The sequence below is a fragment of the Ovis canadensis genome, chromosome 4 (assembly GCF_042477335.2).
Source record: "Ovis canadensis isolate MfBH-ARS-UI-01 breed Bighorn chromosome 4, ARS-UI_OviCan_v2, whole genome shotgun sequence".
Lineage (NCBI taxonomy): Eukaryota > Metazoa > Chordata > Mammalia > Artiodactyla > Bovidae > Ovis > Ovis canadensis.
Genome location: NC_091248.1, coordinates 76,713,924 through 76,733,184, shown reverse-complemented (window position 1 = coordinate 76,733,184; position 19,261 = coordinate 76,713,924). Strand labels below are relative to the sequence as shown.

Below are 19,261 nucleotides of genomic sequence, written 5' to 3'. Positions count from 1 at the left end.
CCAGGTCCTGGGTTCAGTCTGTGGTCAGGGAACTAAGATCATGCAAGCCGTGCAGGGCAGCAATAAATAAATGAAATACAATTTTTAAAAATGTGAACCACATCAAGCTTTCTTTGAGTCTTCATAAACTAAAAGAATATAAAATATTATCCATATAATAACTAAAGACCTTCTATCCACTTTGTCCCTGAAAAGGATTTTGAGAATTGCATTTGTTGTTACTTGTATTTCCAAAAGGTAAAGACTATTAGCTTAGAATGTGGTGATTATGGAGTTACTATAGAGAGTAAATACTTTCAGTGTGTGTTGTCAGCTAATGTGTCACCATATCTAGTATTACCACTATAACTTTGAATGAGAAGTAAATCCAATTCAACACAGGTTTTCAGATTTCTTTGGAATTTTCTTTCATTTATTAGAATTTTTCTCTTTCCAGTATCTTTATAGTCTTTCTTTCATCATCCCCAAGAGTATCAATGGTAACTTTTCTACTTTATATTTGGATATAATTTCAAACTGTAGCTTCAAGAATAGTATATACAGCTAGATTTACCAATTGGTTCAGCAGTGATTTAACTTTAGTGTGCTAGTTAGAGAAGCATCTCAGGACATTAACCCAGTATTTACTTTCTCTATGGGCCATATTACCTAATTCCTGTTATCTAATAATTACTTTTGAAAGTTAGAGGATAAAAGCTGAATAGATCTCTTACTACAATTGTTTGGGGGCCCTGAACTAACCACTACAGTCTTGAACAGGCTTTATGAAGTCCTGATTAGCAACACAGGAACTGTGGGTTAAACTTCTTAATGAGCTCACTGCAGTATCACTAGACTCAATCTATCAGGGTGCCAACAATAAGTTCCCCAGAAATGGTTGTTGAACTTTGCTTCAAAAACAAGCAGTCAGAAATATGATTTCATGTTTACCGGTTATTGACTAAGTGAAATTCTTTTTAAGTTTATATAAAAAGTGTTTCATTTTGTTTTCTATTTTCAGAAAAAGAAATTTTTAAATAGCAAAGTTTTAGCATTCTAGTTAATCATACATTTTTAAAAGTTTAGGCACAGATTTTATCCCATAGATATTTAAATAAAAACCAGTAGCTAACAGAAATTCATTTTTGCAGATATAGTTTTACATCCCTTTATGAAATTTGGGAGAACTGAAAAAGTTATACATTTGAGAGCTGATGAAAGAAAGGATCTGAGTTGTATACAGTGATTTCAGTTGGACATCATTTTCATAATATAAAATGCCTGCAGCTTGTAATGCCATTGAACAACGTCACCCATGTCAAAGGTAAAACGAAAAGAAAGATCCCAAAATAGTCAATTACTGAACATAATATGTATAGAACCCATGTGAAACAACCGAAATGTCTTTATGATTCAACAACAAAGTTTAAAAACACAGTGTTTTTCATTTTGTAAGGAAAAACAATTAGCAAGTAAGGACAGTAGTATGTGCTTAAGAAATCCTGCAGTTTCAAGTGTATCTGCTGCTGCTGCTGCTAAGTTGCTTCAGTCGTGTCCGACTCTGTGCAACCCCATAAGACGGCAGCCTAAATCATGGACTGAAAGTGAAAAGTGAAAGTGTCAGTCACTCAGTGTATCTGACTCTTTGTGACCCCATGGACTGTAATCCGCCAGGTTCCTCTGTCCATAGAGTTCTCCAGGCAAGAATACTGGAGTGGGTTGCCTTCTCCAGGGTATCTTCCCGACCCAGGGATCGAACCTGAGCCACCTACATTGCAGGCAGATACTTTACCATTTGAGGCACCAGGGAAGCCCATTCCAACAAACATATACCCGTTTTTTTTTTTCATGTATTATCTTGAAAATATGGATCGTAATGCATTTCCTAACCACAAAGTTCACTTTTTCAACATCTCCTTTATCTATAGATAAGTGTATGCATAAATAGAGGGCAGATTTTTACACTGCCAGCTGCACCAAAGAGAAAGGGACTTTTTCCAATAGTTATTATTCCATGTGATATCACTGGACTCTGAGTAGAGCTGGGGTTCCCAACCACAAGGTGAAATTGGCCCTCAGAGACCATTTCTCCAATTATCAGGAAAAGATCTGTCCAAAGGCATTTAAAAATGAAACCTGACCTACACTTCAACTCTACAGCAATGGCTTGCCTGCTCAAAAACAATGTATGACCTTTAAATCTTAAATTATAAAATAGTTTGTTGAGAGTGTAATGTATTTAGCTTTAAACTAATAATGTAAAGAAATGCAATCATTTCCTCACAAAAGCCAGAGGAAAAAAATAGCAAAAAATAGGGGGAAAAGTACCTTTTTCATTTCTTACAAATAAAACTACCAGACACCATAAATGAGAAGCTTTTTCACAAATTCTATTGGAAACTTTGATTTGGCTTTTAATATATATGAAAGTAATGTCTATCCAAAGTTTAAGAGATATAAATATGATCTTAAGTGTGAAATTTTTAATCTTCTCTTTATTTTCTGTTATTTAGCCATGAAAAAGTTATTTTATATTGTACTTGGTACATATTTAGGTCCTATATATTTATTTTATGTTTATTATAGGTAAATCAGTAGACAAGCATGATATAGCAGTGTTTATTTCTATGCTTCTGCCTTTAAAGCCATAACCCCTAGCACAATGCCAGTGTGTGTGTGGGGAGGGGGGATGTACACACACACACACACACACACACACACATGTGTGCACACACGCGGCATTGTGCTAGGGATTATGGCTTTAAAGGCAGAAGCATAGAAATAAACTCAGACCTGGCAGGATCTATTGAGAAAATCAGTTCTGATTTTAGTCATTTTTATTGTGGGTTATTTAGCAATGAAATGATATACTAATCATATCAATCACTACACTTAATGATGCAGTGAAAGCTAGATAGGCACTGGTAGGTGGATTTTTGAGCCCACTTATAATCTTAACTAGAAATAAACATTTCTCAAGAGGAGTAACTAGTATTGGGATATGTGGTTATTAGAATCTTAACCTATTTTAACTAAGTATTTTCAAATTCAGTTTCCCAGCCCTTACACTGTCAGTGGTCACTTTCTTAATCCTGCAATCTAGCATGATGCTTTCAAAAAGTAGGAATTAACACCCAAAAGGAATTATCCCACTTACCAGATTTGTGACCTTGGGCTAGTGTATTAACCATTCTGAACCTCAGTTTCTTCATCCACAAAATGGAGCTCATAGGGCCTTATTCAGGGGATTAGTATCAGAATTAAGTGATATATTATTAAAAATATACAGAGATTTTTTTTTCTAAGTTAAAAGTAACATCCAAACCATGAACCTTTGGTGGATACTAGTTTAGGGGAAGGGGCTAGGGGTTATAAAGACATTCGTTGGTCCATACGGAAATTTTTAATACGAACTCAGTTTTAAATGTGTTAAAGATATTGTGGTTACAAAATAATCTTATTGTCAGTCTGGGCTTGTAGAAGTACTTACAAGTATCATGATGCATACAACTTAGTTTCAAATGATTGAGAGAAGGAGAAAAGTAGATATCTAAACAGAGGTTGAGAAATGGAGCAGGGAAGGTAAAGCAAACTGGAAAAATGTTAATTGTTGAATCTGGCTAGAGAGTACACGTGCTTCACTTTACTATCTGTTTCACTTTTGGATTTTGAAAATCTTCCAAATAAATGTTGAGTGGGAACAAAAGAATTCAGTGAGATAATGTCACTAAAGCATAGAGCTCCTATTAGAAACAGCTAATGCCTGCAGATATTCTGTCAATTTAGAATGATTACCATCTTGTTACACTGGCTGCTGTCAGTGTGAGGAGCTCCCTGCACATAGCAGGTAAGCAGTGAGCACATGCTGAAAAGAAAAGAAATTAACATAAAGGACTAAAACCCTTTAAAAAGGATGTCTTGAACCCATCAGGGTCACAAGCTGAGAGGAGGTGAGGTTCTGCTTTGCTGGGGACACCAAGTACCTAAAGCTTAGAGGTTAAGAACACTGACATTTAACATCTAACCACCTGGATTTAAATCTATGATGGAAGCAGCAAGGTCTCATTGGATAAGTTATTTAACTCCATGCCTCAATTCTTTTGGCTATGAAATGCAACATAAAAATACTGTTGTTCCTATCTCAAGATATCATTGTGAGGATTAAATAAGACAATGTGCTTTAAATGGTGCTTTGCACATGGTAAGTACCCAAATATTAGCTATTATTATAATCATGTAGATAATAGCCTCCTGTTCCATTTTCTGTGATATGAGAGGTCCTGCCAATATTAAGGATTGCACTTTTGCCAATTAGACAAAATCTCAGATGTTATACTTAAAATTCCCTTAATTTTGTTCTGTCCATAATTTTCACAGATAATTTTCATAAAAGCAATGAAGTTTTCACATGACAAATTTTTGTTTCATTTTCAAACATCAACAGGGTTTCTTGTATTTCCCTAATAGCTCAGATGGTAAAGCATCCACCAGCAATGCAAGAATCCTGGCTTCAGTCCTTCGGTTGGGAAGATCCCTTGGAGAAGGAAATGGTAACCCACTCCAGTACTCTTGCCTGGAGAATTCTATGGACAGAGGAGCCTAGTGGGCTATAGTCCATGCAGTTGCAAAGAGTTGGACACAACTGAGCAACTAACACACACACACACACACACACACACACACATACACACACACACACAGAGTGTTATGAGTGTTTCCCTGGTGGCTCAGTAGGTAGAGAATGTGCCTGCAATGCAGGAGACCTGGGTTCGATCCCTAGATTGGGAAGATCCCCTGGAGAAGGAAATGGCAAACCACTCCAGTATCCTTGCCTGGAAAATCCTATGGACAGAGGAGCCTGGCGGGTTGCAGTACAAGGGGTCGCAAAGAGTTGGACACAACTGAGTGACTAATACTTTCTTTTTTCAATGTTTATAGTATAAAAGCTACTAATTCAGTTAGTGTAAGTTGAATGAATGTTTCAGGAATCTTTTCTGAACCTGTGATATCTACCTTACATGTGTTCTCAAATAAATTGAAAATGGGATTGTTGATGTCAGTGTTCTTAAGAAAAGTAGCATTAGTGTTTTAGGCCTCTGTGGGCTTCAGTCTATACCCAAATTTTTAGCTTGGGCATTCTCTGAAAGTTGCCACTCTTGTGTTATTTTAGGGATAATAAAAAAGTTATAGTACTTTGCTTTCACTTAAAGATAAATAATATGATAACATTCATACATTGATTTTATTATTTATACATTATTTCATTTTTTAAAATGCCATTAACTTTTAAAAATCCATATGGTGACAAATCCTCTTTGGACATTACAGAGACAGTCTAATAGTCACAACATGCCTTTTTGATAGAGTGCCTTAGGGTTTCTAAGGGCATGTTTATGCAGAGCATCTCCTTTGAGCTTTATAGGAATTCCCTAAGATGGTCCAGTTCTTAGTCCCAGTTTACAGGCAAAGAAAATGGCAGCCACAGTGATGAACTGAAGTCTACTCAAAGTCATATAGAAAGCCTTCAAGTTTATGCTGACCATTAAAGAAGAATAAATTGTGAAGAATCTTAATAGCACCCAGTCCTTAGCAACATTTTGATAATTATTTACCAACTTAGTCTAAGCCTTGCTGCTGCTGCTAAGTCACTTCAGTCGTGTCCGACTCTGTGCGACCCCATAGATGGCAGTCCACCAGGCTCCCCCATCCCTGGGATTCTCCAGGCAAGAACACTGGAGTGGGTTGCCATTTCCTTCTCCAATGCATGAAAGTGAAAAGTGAAAGGGAAGTCGCTCAGTCGTGTCTGACTCTAGGGACCCCATGGACTGCAACCTACCAGGCTCCTCTGTCCATGGGATTTTCCAGGCAAGAGTACTGAAGTGATGCATAAATTTTAAATATGATTTGCAACAGAGTAGAAAATACAAAACTCAATATTATAAATTAGATATCTTGATGTTTACATAATACAGTTTATTATCTAAAGAGGTATTTAAAATCATTCTACTATAATTATCTTAGCCTGAATTTCAGCTGAATAAGTCTCACAAAATATCTAACAAATCAATAGTTTGGGTAGTTGGCTAGACTGTGTGTGCTAATTTAGCAGAAAAACTGAACTTTAAAGTTTTATGAAGTCGTGAGTATATGGTTATGTACATGATGAGGTCCTACCAAGAGGAGGTAAAGAAAACTGGTAAGAAGTCAGTTTGGGATAGGTTTTGGCAGGAGAGTGGGCAGTAAACAGTGTGACTGGGAAGGTAAAGGTTCTAGGAAACACAGACCTTTAAAACACTGAGCTGCAGTCACTCAACATACTTGGAGGTCCCGAGGTTGATTCTCCATAGCTTTCTTCAAAGTAAACTTCTGTTTTGAGTACTGGGATGGATGGCCCTTCTCTCCAAGAAGATAAAAGCATCTGCTAAAACCTCATCTTTTTTGGCAAAAAAAAAAAAAATTGTGAAGGGTACACTCACCAGTTGATTCTGGTAGGCAGTGACCGCTGTAAAAACTGTTTCTGGAAAGATGAATGTTCTGAATTCTTCAGACTTCAGATTGAGTAATGAGGCTGTGTGGTCTTTCTTCTTAATGATGTGCACCCGTGGCTGGTACTTATGCATTGAGTTCAAAATTATCTACAATGAAGAATGGAAAGTACAGTACTGAATTTCAGGTTTTTATATTGCTGCTGCTGCTGCTGCTAAGTCACTTCAGTCATGTCCGACTCTGTGTGACCCCACAGACAGCAGCCCACCAGGCTCTCCCGTCCCTGGAATTCTCCAGGTAAGAACACTGGAGTGGGTTGCCATTTCCTTCTCCTTCTTATATTGCTAAACAGGCCCAATTACAATGAGGCAAAGAAAGGATCATAAAATCTACAGTTTCAAATGTAGTTTTAAGATTAAAATCTACACTTTCCATTCTCCAGGCAAGTAATTTTTACATAATACAGCAGAGTCATCACTGTGAATCACATTTTACCAAAACAACTGCAAATGACACAGGTTGTTTCAAGCGTTCTTTCTAAAATTATAGAAGAAAAAGTCATCTGCAGGATAGGTTTATTTTGAAAAAAATAGTTTTTCTTTTTCAGTCTGGTTAGACCAAAGGCAGTATGTCTCTAAATTTTCTAAAGTAAGAAATTACATATTCATGGAAGCCAGATTGTTACTTGGGACAGTGGGGGTTTGGGGGTTGGGGTGGGTGGCAGATCGGATGGTAGGGAAATAAAACTTAAAAGGTAGTGAGGTGTGAGATAGACTTTGGTTGGAATACTGAATCGATACTTTCTCGCTCTTTTAATCTTGGGCCAAGTGATCTTAGCTTTCTCACCCCATTTTCTTAAATGCAAAAGCATTTAAGTTTTAAACTCACAGGAGTTGTGGTGAGAATCAGATGATGTAACTCTTGTAAATCACATAGCAAATAGGAAGTACTCAGTAAATATAACTGTATTATCATCATCATGTCTGATAGCTTCATTGATTCCAACTTCCAGTTACAAACTAAATAGGAATGATAATGACAGCTGTCTTCCATTCTATAGCTAATAAAAGTTGCCCAATACTTAGAAATCAGAAACATACCCTTGTTTACAAAGGCACTATTTTTCATGTATCATTTAAATAAAATACAATTGCCATTATGAAATTTGAGCAACAAATCTACTTTCAGATATTAAAGATTTTCTACATCTCCCTCAACGCCACACCCAGACAGCTACCTAAGTATACAAAATTGAGTATGTTTTTCTTGGGATAACAGGGCTCACATTGTATGCCCTTCACCCCAGGAGCCGAGCAGAGAGCATGGCTCTCAGAGGAGGTGTTTGATACATGCTGTGGCAGGACCAGGGTCAATAGCATGCAGTATTGTCGCTCTCTTGTCTCCTTGGCTAACTTGGGTATGTGGGTGAATGTTAATGCTGGTCGACTTTAGGAGAGTTAAATACTAGTCACTGTGAGATAACTGATAGAGAATCAATCTGTTTCTGTACTGAGATATACACCAACAAAGTTACAGGGCATTAACTGGCATTGAATTTTGAATATGCCATCTTTTTATGATCCCAAATCTGAATAGGAATTACTGAATCAAATGAGAGCTTAAAATGAATCAAAATAAACTTTAAAAAGTTATCTCTTTGTATAATGCATTTATTCCAAGGAATTCAAGATATCTGCGCTCAGTCCTAAAACTGGAATAAACTTGAAGTGATAAAGCCAAACATTTGCCTCCTGAAACTGGTATAAGAAGAACCTGAGCATTCACTGTATGTTCTACTAAGAAGATAAGAGTTTTCAAATCACATGCGCACACACATACATACACACTGAAAAAAGCCCTAAGGTTTAAGTAAGGTCCCCTCTTCCTTATTTATACCAGCCCTAGGTTAATTTCCTTTAGGAAAGGGTATTGGACAGACTCAGACCCCAGACTGAATCTCAGACCCCAGGGCTTCTTGAACCTCTGCTCAGGCTTTCATGGATCTAAGAAACACTGATAGAAATGTAGACTTTATTTCACTGGAGAAATAAATTCCTGGAAATAAGAAATTTTCCTATTATAAAACCAAAAATGTATCTGTAAAGGGGGGCTTCTTCAGGGCTGATTCAGAGAACTTGTCTAAACAACACAAGATCTAAAAAATTTCCCGGTAGTTTTCAGAACATACTGTTTCTGTTGAAAAAGAGTTATATTAAATAATAAAAATTTAAAGCCAAAATGGATATTAGCAATCATCTAAGATTTAGGCAAACAATTTGTCACGGTCTGATCTTGGCGTAATCAGACTAGAACCCAGAGCTCCTGAAGTATGGCTTAGTGCTATTCCTCCCCATGAAACTGATGCTGAAGGAAAACACACCAATTCTGGACAACTGAGCTGTAGGTTAACCTAGTTACTCTGACTTGGTCAGGATAAACAAGGTCTCCTGTGGGCATGTGGATGGTGGCAGTGCCTGAAGTGATTTACTTGGTTTTAGGTTCAATCCAATTTTTTGAAACCATGTCTAGAGCTCTCTAACTTATTATCTATGTATATGTAACCATTTTTTTTGAAAAGTTTTGAGACTCTTCTTCTAAATTGCATAGATCCAATACAAATTAAAACCTTAAGTAACAAGAACCTTAATAAAAGGGATAAGAGAGAGAATAATTATATCATAATATCGAAGCCAAGGAGAGAAATTATGAAAATACCAACTTGCTTTCTGGCAAACAGGGCAAAGAAAAAAAAAAAAGGAAACAGTATTCTCCTCATCAAAAAGAAGCATGCATGTCTGTCTGAAGTTTCCTTAGCATAAAATCTAAAACACTTATTAAAATGTAAATCTTTACTTAAGCACATGAAATAACATCACGGGTAGTTCCTTAAAAAGCATTCCTAGCAATTGTGTAAAAGCCTGTGTCAATGGCTGTTCTATTAAATGTTGATAGGAGCTCAGAATTCCAGTTTCTCTTTTCTCCACATTTTGATGAATTCCTTATTGATATATAAAATCAAATTGTTTTGTTTTTAACTGCAAGACTTCTCTGTGTTCTAATATTCATAAGAGTCACTACAGAAGAGATATGTAAAAAGCGAACAGCACTTTTCCAAATTTATTTGTACGTAAAACCCTTTGGTCCCATTGTATCTCACAAGAATGTATTCTTCAGAACACATTTTGGGAAACCGCCATTGGAGGACTCAGCCCCATTCCCTTTATGCTGTGTTATCTATCACTGATAGAAATTAAATATTTAATCCAAGAATGGGCTGTAGTAACCTCCAAAATGCACTTTCCCTTTGTTTAGTTGGCACAGGTGATAAAGCATTTGCAGAAGCGGGACTCCACGGTGCCAAAGGTCCCTGACCCTCTTACATAGAAATGGCATACAGCGTCTCTGTATGTATCAGAGTTCCCCAAAGAACACAAGAATGTTCTCACAGAATGACTCAGAGCTGGAAGGTTGGAGGGGGAAAGGGAGAAAAGGAAGAGACTTCAGCAGAGAAGGTTTCACGTAGCTTCTCCATTCTACCCTAGGGAATCTGCGTAGTCCAAGCACTACTTACATGGCCATGTTGATCCAGTTCATTGTTTGTGAGTTTCACCTTTTCAAAAGACACCATCTGTTTGAGTAGCTGCTCGCCAGTAAAAGGAGAGTCTGGATGTACATACAACCTAAGAAAATTATGACAGAATTTTATTGAGACATTTTTTAAAAATCTCACTGTGGGTTTTAAAATATCCTGATTCTAAAGGAACACAAAAATCTCACATAAATGGTGAATTTTTATTTGCCTCATTTAATCTCAAATTTAATAATACAGCAATGCCAAAATAATGCTAAAACATACAAATGTGTTTCTTTGTGTACCAATGAATTTAAAGGGGTAATACTTAATACATTTTCTATTATTGATTTTCAAGGGATAATACTTAATACATTTTATATTATTTGCTGAGCAAGTTGTTTTTTTAAAGGTGTTTTTTTCCCCATCTAATTAATCAACTACTGGTCTGCTTCTGTCAAATATAAAATTCAATTGTAGATATTTTCAAAGGAAAGTCTAGGTTATACTAATTGCATAATGAGCTCCTAGCATAAACATTGCTAAAAAGCAGTGAAGACAAATAAGTTAAAAGAGGAAACAATTCTAGAGAAGCTATCCATTTAAACTCGAAGGTGGCTCAGTTTAAAGTTTGTTTTCTTTATAAGCATGACAGTGCTTAATACAGTGACCCTGGGAACTTTTAATAGATCACATAGTCTATTTGCTTCTCCGGGTACCTTAATATTATTTCTTTCATCATTATCTAGTTAAGTGCTCGCTAATGAGAGTGAAAACAAGCTGTGTAAGCTTCAAATTATTTAGTGTATTTATCTGTAAATAGCCTAAGCACTCCCCTCTCCCCCCAAAACAGCTTTGATGGGGGGGGGGGGGGGAAATGTACTTATCAGGTATTTGTCATTTATTGATCAGCTGCTATGTTTTTGGCTAGCTTTTACCTACTGACAGTTAAATGCAAGTCATTTGCTTTACCTGCAAAGCTTTAAACTAAGTACAGCTCTTTGTAAATCACAATCCTAATATCCATTTAACACAAGCTTTTCTGAAGTCATGGGAGATTATAGAACTAATAACAGGGGAAGGAAATGTCCTTGATTTAATGGGATAAATTCGTTTATCCATGCCACAGGTTATTCATATTTATATTTTGTATCGAATCTTTGTAACTACCATTAAACATACATATTATGGAGGGAACAAAGGAAACGGAAAAAGTTTAAAAAAAAAAAAACACCTTTCCTAACAATATTCATGTAAAGAATAAGAAGTCTGTGCTATAGTTTGTCACACAGAGGACTAACAATAGAAGAATTGGAATCACAGGCTGCAACTCACAAAGCCCACCAGGATCTAAGCAAAAAACAGCCTAACAGTACTAAAGATTCTTACCAGACCCATACAAGAACTTTAAAGGTTTTAGGTATTTGTCTGAATAATTTTTTAAAGGAGTGCTCAGAATTGCCTTTCAATTGAAGTATTCTTCAATGACACAACCATAATATTAAATAGCTTTTCAAATAGCACCCTTCCAAGGCTATTACTCTATATACACAGTTGTTTTACTAATAAGCACCACATCCTGATTAGAAAAGACACTGATGCTGGGAAAACTTGAAGGCAGGAGGAGAAGGAGATGACAGAGGACGAGATGGTTGGATGGCATCACCGACTCAATGGACATGAGTTTGAGCAAGCTCTAAAGGACAGGGAAGCCTGATGTGCTGCAGTCCATAGGGTCACAAAGAGCCAGACAGGACTGAGGGCCTGAGCAACAACAACCACATCCTACCCACTCCTCCAAAAAGGACTAAAAATATTTAGTCCTAAAAGTTAGTGAGATGGTCCCTCTTTATGTATCAATTTACCACATATAATAAGATTAATAAATATTAATTTATTTAAATATCAACTTTTTTTAAAAAGGAAATGTCCTATGAAATTTATTTCATAAATTTATTTAAAATAAAACATTATTTAGGTTAATACAACGTCTTGCCCATTACTATGACCAAATGATATTGTCAAGCATCATTTCTTCTGATTAGAAATAACTGACTGATGAATTTTAGTCTAAAATAAAGTCTTTCAAAGAGCTAGAATTGCAAGGAATTTCTACCATAAGTACAAAAATGATCACCTCCCAAATTCTTTACCTTTCCCTTATGTAGCTACAAATTATAGCAGTGTGTTTTAATAGCAATAAAAAATAGTTGCTTGTATAATCTAGAATATTTATATCCTATAAGGCACAAACATTTTAATCTAATATCAATATAAATAAACTGAACTAGGATGAACGAAAAAGCATACAGGAAGCCCCGCTTCTCTCAAGTCTCATGGGACTTAAAATTCCAGCAATAGCTTAAACATGCTTCAGTTAAGATAGTGTATTGGTACATGCTTTCTTTTTCCAGCCAGAACAGATTAGTAACATAAACAAGGCATGTCATATTCCCAACTGGCCTAAACCAGTTCCCCATACCTTTAGATAGGAGGAAAATGTATGCTAAATAAGAGTGATTAACTTCTTAGAGGAAAGACTGAAAGGAAAAAAAAAAAAAAAAGAAAAGGGGTGGGAGAGGCTGCTTGTAAAAATAGTTAGGAATCTGCTAAATTACTCTGCTTTCTGTCTCCTTTCTTCCTTTCTCTTTTTCCCCTTTAAAAAAAAATTGTAAATATTGGAAAGAAGCTCTAGATTAGTGTGAACTGGCTAGTTAATAGTAAATAGTAGAGAACACTAATTATATTTCTTTAAATATCTATTGTAAATTTGTCATTTATAGTCACTCAAAATGAGTGTCATTAAAATTTTTTTTAGTCCTGATTGTTATTTAATATATCGATTTGGAAAGGCTGGGATCCTTCCTAGTCTTTTGTGGGAATGGAAAACTCAAGAGAGGCTCCTTTTAATCTCGTCTCCAGTGTATTTAACAGACTGTAAGCTTAATAATGTGATCGACTACTAAGTAAGCTTAATATTCCATTGAACTGTATGAGTAAATTATCTGTTTTGATTCTGTGCCTTGATTTAAGACTCCAAACTATATACTTACAAAGAACCACACTTTGAACCATAACATCAAAGTTCCTAAACCTGTACATTTAAATAAATTCTTAGCCTTGATATGAATTGCCTATCGATTATAAAAATGACATAGTCATAAAACAACTTTAAAGCTGTAAGTTTTGGTTTTAGAGCCCTAAATGTATAATCAGCTATGTAAATGTAAATTGTAAAATGTAAAGATTCATTGTTTGTATTAAAGAGTGCCTGTTAGATTTCTGTTCTTCAGCTAGTCATAGTCACATAAAGTAAAAATACCATTTTCTTCCCTCCAGAATGCTCATTTGGGCAAAGCAGCAGCAATAAAGGTTTGCATGTGATTTGTTAAACAGGGTTCTCCAGGAAAAACATTACCAATGACTAGCACAAAAATGGACATGTTTTCTTTGGGTCATTACCTAACATAGTAATTGAATAATTTTTCAGTAAAAGTATATTAACCTGATGTTGAATTACATTTATCCACTAATTATGGAGAGGGGGGAAAAAGAGTTTGTTTTTCATACTTAAACATCTCTGAGCCTTTTATTAGTAAAAAAAAAAAAAACAAACCCACATTTACCAAAATGATGTTTACTATGTGAAGTTATAACCACACTGTAACAAATATCTACTAAAAGCTACGAATGTACTAAAATGCACACTTGTAAAATGGCTTCATCAGTAGGTTTATTCTGCTGCGTGTTAGCCAAATAGAAATGAGGGGTGTCATATGAAATGGGTCCAGATTTCTAACAAACATTCCAATTTAAATTTAAGAAAAACTTTGAAATGAGTTATGAAGAAAGATAAAATTAAAGGCAGTGTTCTGAGTAGAAACTCTGCCTTTCTCAGAGACTAATCCATATTTTGTATAGTTAATCCTGGAGTGCCTGGGCTTGGAACGCTTTCTTACCAGAACTCACGGCTTTAAAAACAGACCTGCTGAAAATTCAAACAGCCAGGGCAGGAGACATTTTGCTTGGCTGAAAATCTGGAGACACAAACCTGGCTGGCAGTGGAGGGTCCGCTTTGCCAGCCACCAGCCAGGAGGACCGGTGGTAGGCATAGCGGTACCTCTTGTTGTCCACAGGGACGATGTCCATCAGGACTATGTACTTGGCCTCAGAATCCACACCGGAAAAGGACACACGGATGGTAGGAAACATCCTCCTGACACAGTGAGACAAAGAGAATCACCAGAATTAGAGAGGAAGAGAGGTCCCTTCCCTCTCTACCCAGCCCCCAAACTCTTTGTTTCCTGTAAAGCCACAGAGATGTGAATACAGAGACTGACCTTCTCCCAAGCCTAGATAATCTTAAGTGTCATCTCTACAGGAGTCCTCATTAATACCCAAAGGTCTGCAATTAGGGAAAATCCTGTGCTATATCATCAAGCCCATTAGGCTCTGAACCGAAGTCTCCAGAGCAGAGAGAGTCCTGTAACCTCCTTATGTTGCAGGGAGAAAACTCACCCCTGCCTTAGTAGAGAGCCAGAGAGGAGTTCTCAGGTTGGTTTTCTTTTCGGGGGACTCTGAGAGGGTGCATCCCAGAGACCTGAGAGCTGGAGCAGTCGAGCGCCAATGGGCCACCGATCCCTAGAGCCTTAGCCCCAGTCCCAGGAGCTGCCTTCCTGCCTTCCCTGAATCAGCCCGGACTTCAGCATCTAGGGGCCCGGCACCGGAGCTCCTTCCTACCAGGAGTGTGGTCATTTCAAATTTCATTCTATCTCCCTGATTTTAATTTTTGTTTTTAATGGGAGCTTCTGCAAATAAAAGGAAGATAAAAAGGTGATAAAAAGGAAGCCACCTGCCTCCCTCACAACACGGAGCAGCCCGCCCTGTACTGCAGCAGGCACAAGTTCCCGCTTCCCTCCAGATGCAAACTCAGAACCTAAAAGACATAACTGGGCTGCAGGGAGGAAGAGAGCCCTCTTGCCCTTAGGGTGGGGGTAGGGCTTCCTATAGCCAGATCCCATGAAAGCAAATGCCTGGACATCTGTCTCAGTAGATCTTACCACAAGCAAGTCAGTGGAAGGAAACCCTCCGTGAGCAAAGCCTCCTCTTCAAGCTCAGTACTAGCAGTTTCACCCAGTTCCTGGAGACTCCCTATGCCACACAGGGCACCGTTCCCTCCTCCCCGCTCCTCAGCCGACAAGGCCCTCCTGCTACCTGCCAGACTTGGTGATGATCATCTCCGTGCCTAGCTCATGGAATTTGTCCCAGAGCTCCTTGGTCTCCAGGCTGCAGGCAATTTTGGCCATTTCCTCGCTGGGGATGATGGGGGTGGTGGGGATCAGTGGCTCAGTGCACAGAGAGGAGGAGGAGGGGCTGCTGCCGCCCGCACCACTGCCGCCAAACTCCCCATGAGCATCTAGGCTGGTCAGCTCTCCCAGGGGCTGAGCGCAGGAAGACTTCTCAACAAATTGTTCTGCAGGCAAAAAGAATTGAGAATGACAGCTAATTCTGTCAATCAGGGATAGAAGGACAGCAGCACAACTAAAATACGTACCTAGACTTGACTTTGGAAAAGTTATGCTCAGGATCTCCAGGAGGGCAGTGCAAACCATTCACTATATAAACCAAGCCTGAGAGTCCTGTGGAGTGGCATGGCTCCTGCTTGCTTGCTTACTGAACCACATCAGTGAGTTCCAGAACCAGTTCTTGTTACCATTACTTGAAACCCCACTTTGGAGAAGAAAAAATGTGAGGAGTGGATAGTGGGGACGACAATGATCATAGAGAATTAAAAACAAATATTCCTGTTGTTATCCCTCCACATTCTTCTCAGTTTGTGGGCCTGGTACCAGTTCTTCCTCTCTGACAAAGAGGAGACACTTTTTCCACGGAGATCAAAGCAGCGAAAATATCAGCTCCTTCCTCACTTTGAGAGAAACCTCCCTTCCCTCCTGAAGCCCTCTCCCCATAAGAGAAAATGAAAAGGCGGTGTGGTTTGCTGTGGTGTTGGGGATGTGGGTTTTTTTTTTTAATTAGGTCACTTCACTTCTTTGCCCAGTTCTCAGTTTCCCAGACTTTCAGATGTTAGATTGGAACATTTTTATAATTTCCCTCCCCTTCTGAGATCTTATGAAAGACTAACATATTGCTTGTTAAATCACGGGAGTACGCTCTCCAATTTTTTGGACGTGGCTTGAAACAATTACTTGAGGGACAATGTGTGTATTTTCTCTCTCTCAAAAAATGTTGTGTGAGGAAAAGAACCCCAAACCCAGACCAGCAGAGTGTTAAAGTGGGAAGAACAGTTTTCCATCAACCATCAGGCTGGAATACCACTGCCTATGAACCAAACATTCTCCTCCACAGCTGATAAGGGCCTGGGAATACACCAGTCACTTTGATGGAATACAGGAGGAGTTTTGTAATTGGCCCAATTATCTTGCGTCCCTTAAAAAAGAAACTACTTGAATCGACAATGTGAAACTGGACTCCAAAACAACTCTGTTCTAAGTGCCCTCAAGGAATTGAAACAAGTTCTAAGGACACACACACACACACACACACACATATATATAATGTTTTATTTCTCTTTGACTTGGGGCAGCAAGCGAGAGGTAGAGAATTTTAACCTTCTCTTACAATAATACAACTCATGGAAAAATTTTTAAATAAGAATAATCAAATTAATTATCATATTCTTGTTTTCAAATTCAAAGAGAATCATGCAGTCACAAAATTACATTTTCTACTAAATTTTCAGAAACATATTCACATAACATCTTTATAGAGAATTAAGTAGCCTTAAAATTTTTCTGACAATTGAAAAAGGCAAATTCCCTAAGCTCCAAACTAACCAGTGTGTCAGGGTTGGGAAATGGAAGAAGGAAATGATATAGAAATGTTCTAACACAATATTTTATGTCAGTTATATCTCAATTTAAAAAAAATTTATGACTTAGTTGTCTGAGGTGGTTCTTTTGAATAGACCTAATGTGTTTAAATGAGCAATCATGAGACACCTCTGACTCCCACCCTACAGCTTCTTTAGCATCTCCTTAGTGTTGCATTCTCTCTGAACAGGTATTTCACGTGCTGGAGTCCTTGGCTCACAGTCAGTAATAGTGCTCTGTTGAACTGGCCCTAGAAAGGGACTAAGATGCCTTCAGGTTCTTTCAGAGCCTGTCTCAAAAGCCCCAGGCGAGGAAGGATGCTCGTTTTACTGACTGGAATGAAGTGGGGGTGCTTTGAGCTGCCAATGGTTTTATAGTTTAGAATGCAGAGGAAGGTATTTTCCCCCCCTCAGGAAAGTAGAGAAGGAAGCAATGTTGAAATGACAGTAGAGCTGAAGCTAACATGTTTCCCAGTCTACTGTACATCTGTCAGGAATTTTAACCTGAAATTCTCTTTTCCTGCTAGCTACCAAACACATTACTGTTTGGCAATTTATTTATAAATAAATAAATTTGTTTATTTGGGGCATTTATTTATAAAGAATTTGGAGGCCTCCTAAATAGGAGTGGATAATGTTGGGAAGGGCCACAAAGTTAACTTTGAAATTGGTGGTGAATTTTTTTCTAAACAGTTGGAGTTTATCTGATTGGTTATTTCCATTTCTTTAGCAGGTTTAGATTTACACGGGAGGTTAGATGGGAAGAACCAGGGAAAGGGAGTAGAAACCCTGGAGGAGAGACTTTTTGACATGTTTTCTGCAGACCTTCCTGTTTCCTTTGCCTTGGTTCTAAGTTTCTGCAGGGATTCTAGCTCTCTCTTCTCTCTGCTGAGGCCCCTTATTTTCCTTCTATAACATTTCATCTTCCATATTATTATTGTGTTTCAAGGTGTGAGATGTTAAAATGTTGAGAAAGGCAGGGAGAAGGAAAAAAAATTGAAGTTAAAAAGTTAAAAAAAATTACCCTAAGTTTACTTGATGCTTTTCACTGTTTTAGAGCTACCAGATGATCAGGATGTGAACTAATTATTACCCAGGGACCCAGAAGGTGATGATGAGAACACTTCTTTCTCCCAGTTGTGAAGGGACTTGAAACATCTCCGGTAGTTTCTTTCTCACACAGTTCACTCGTGTTAAGGGGAGCATAGTCACTTTTCTCCCTTTTCTCTGAGCAGTGTCTTCTATAGATGGTAAAGGTTGTTAAATAAACAGTATAGCTAAAAGTTGAGGCATCTGGGAAATGATTACTGGTTAATGTTTCTGCCAACCGCCACTGAAATTGACAGCAGCTATGAAATGTCTTCCTGATATATCTGGAGCTTCTCTGAAGAAAATGGTTCATGCCGGTAGAACTGGCTTATTCTACAGCACCTGCAGGGGTCTTAAGGAGCTGAGTTCGTGTAATCTATTGAAGTCAGGGAAAAACAAAATTAAACTAGCTTCTTGTGAAGTGACAGTCTCCTTGGTTGCAAGTGCACAAGCAGGTGTTAGATGCGTCATAAATTCTGTCGAGTCTTAAAAAGGGGCTTTTATCAGTATTAATCCCTAAATCTTTATCCCAAAAATGTTACACACACACACACACCCCGGATGTTCGACTTGACAAAAGGATTCTAGACAAATAGGTAAGGAAAGCGACATATGAGGTATGAAACTGGGTGCCTAGAACAACACTGTAAAGTCCCCAAAGAATCTGGGTCTAAGAGGAAAAAAAAAAATTTCCCACCCGCAACGTATGGTCTATGACCCGCGGGTCAGAGCTGCCGCGCGAGCGGAAAAGGTGGACACCCTCAAGAGCGTCGTGCAGCTAGGGGACAGAAGGACAAACAAATGTGCAGCACCCCCCCCCCCCCATGCCTGCCCATCCCGGACAGTCTAGCAGCCCGACTTACCCAGCGGTTTGATGGTGTTCTCCGTAGCTTCCTTCTCTTTGGAGCCGCCGCTCGACATCAGCGCGGCGATGGAGAAGGCGTTGGCCCTGGAAGAAAGCTGGGGCTTGGGCGATGCCGTGAACTCCATGGCCCCCAGTGTGCGGTCCTGGCCAGGGACCGGGCCTGCCGAACTGCTGTCCAGCTTCCCCAAAAGAGACAAAGACCGAAACACAGAGCAAAGTTTCCAAGTGCAGCCAGACGGGAGCCAGGGACTCTGGATGAGTCAGCCCCAGTCTCCCAAGAGCTCCACACCGGTGTCTCCTTTCCCCCACCGCAAGTCTTCAGCCGCTGAGACTTCGAACTAGCCAGAGAGTACCAACTGCGGGCTCAACTGGGTGTGCAAGT

At 38.5% G+C, this 19,261-nt stretch overlaps 1 protein-coding gene across 1 annotated transcript in view; it reads right to left on the bottom strand.

The window, feature by feature from the left end:
* Nucleotides 1-19,004, bottom strand: part of TBX20 (T-box transcription factor 20) — a 46,071-nt gene extending 27,067 nt beyond the window's left edge. The window contains exons 1-5 of the mRNA XM_069588808.1: nucleotides 18,878-19,004; nucleotides 15,251-15,509; nucleotides 14,088-14,252; nucleotides 10,037-10,145; nucleotides 6,456-6,614 (exon numbers count right to left, since the gene is read on the bottom strand). Of these exons, the coding sequence (XP_069444909.1) occupies nucleotides 6,456-6,614; nucleotides 10,037-10,145; nucleotides 14,088-14,252; nucleotides 15,251-15,509; nucleotides 18,878-19,004 (819 nt within the window). The remainder of the gene's footprint in view (nucleotides 1-6,455; nucleotides 6,615-10,036; nucleotides 10,146-14,087; nucleotides 14,253-15,250; nucleotides 15,510-18,877) is intronic.
* Between the last annotated feature and the right edge of the window lie 257 nt (nucleotides 19,005-19,261).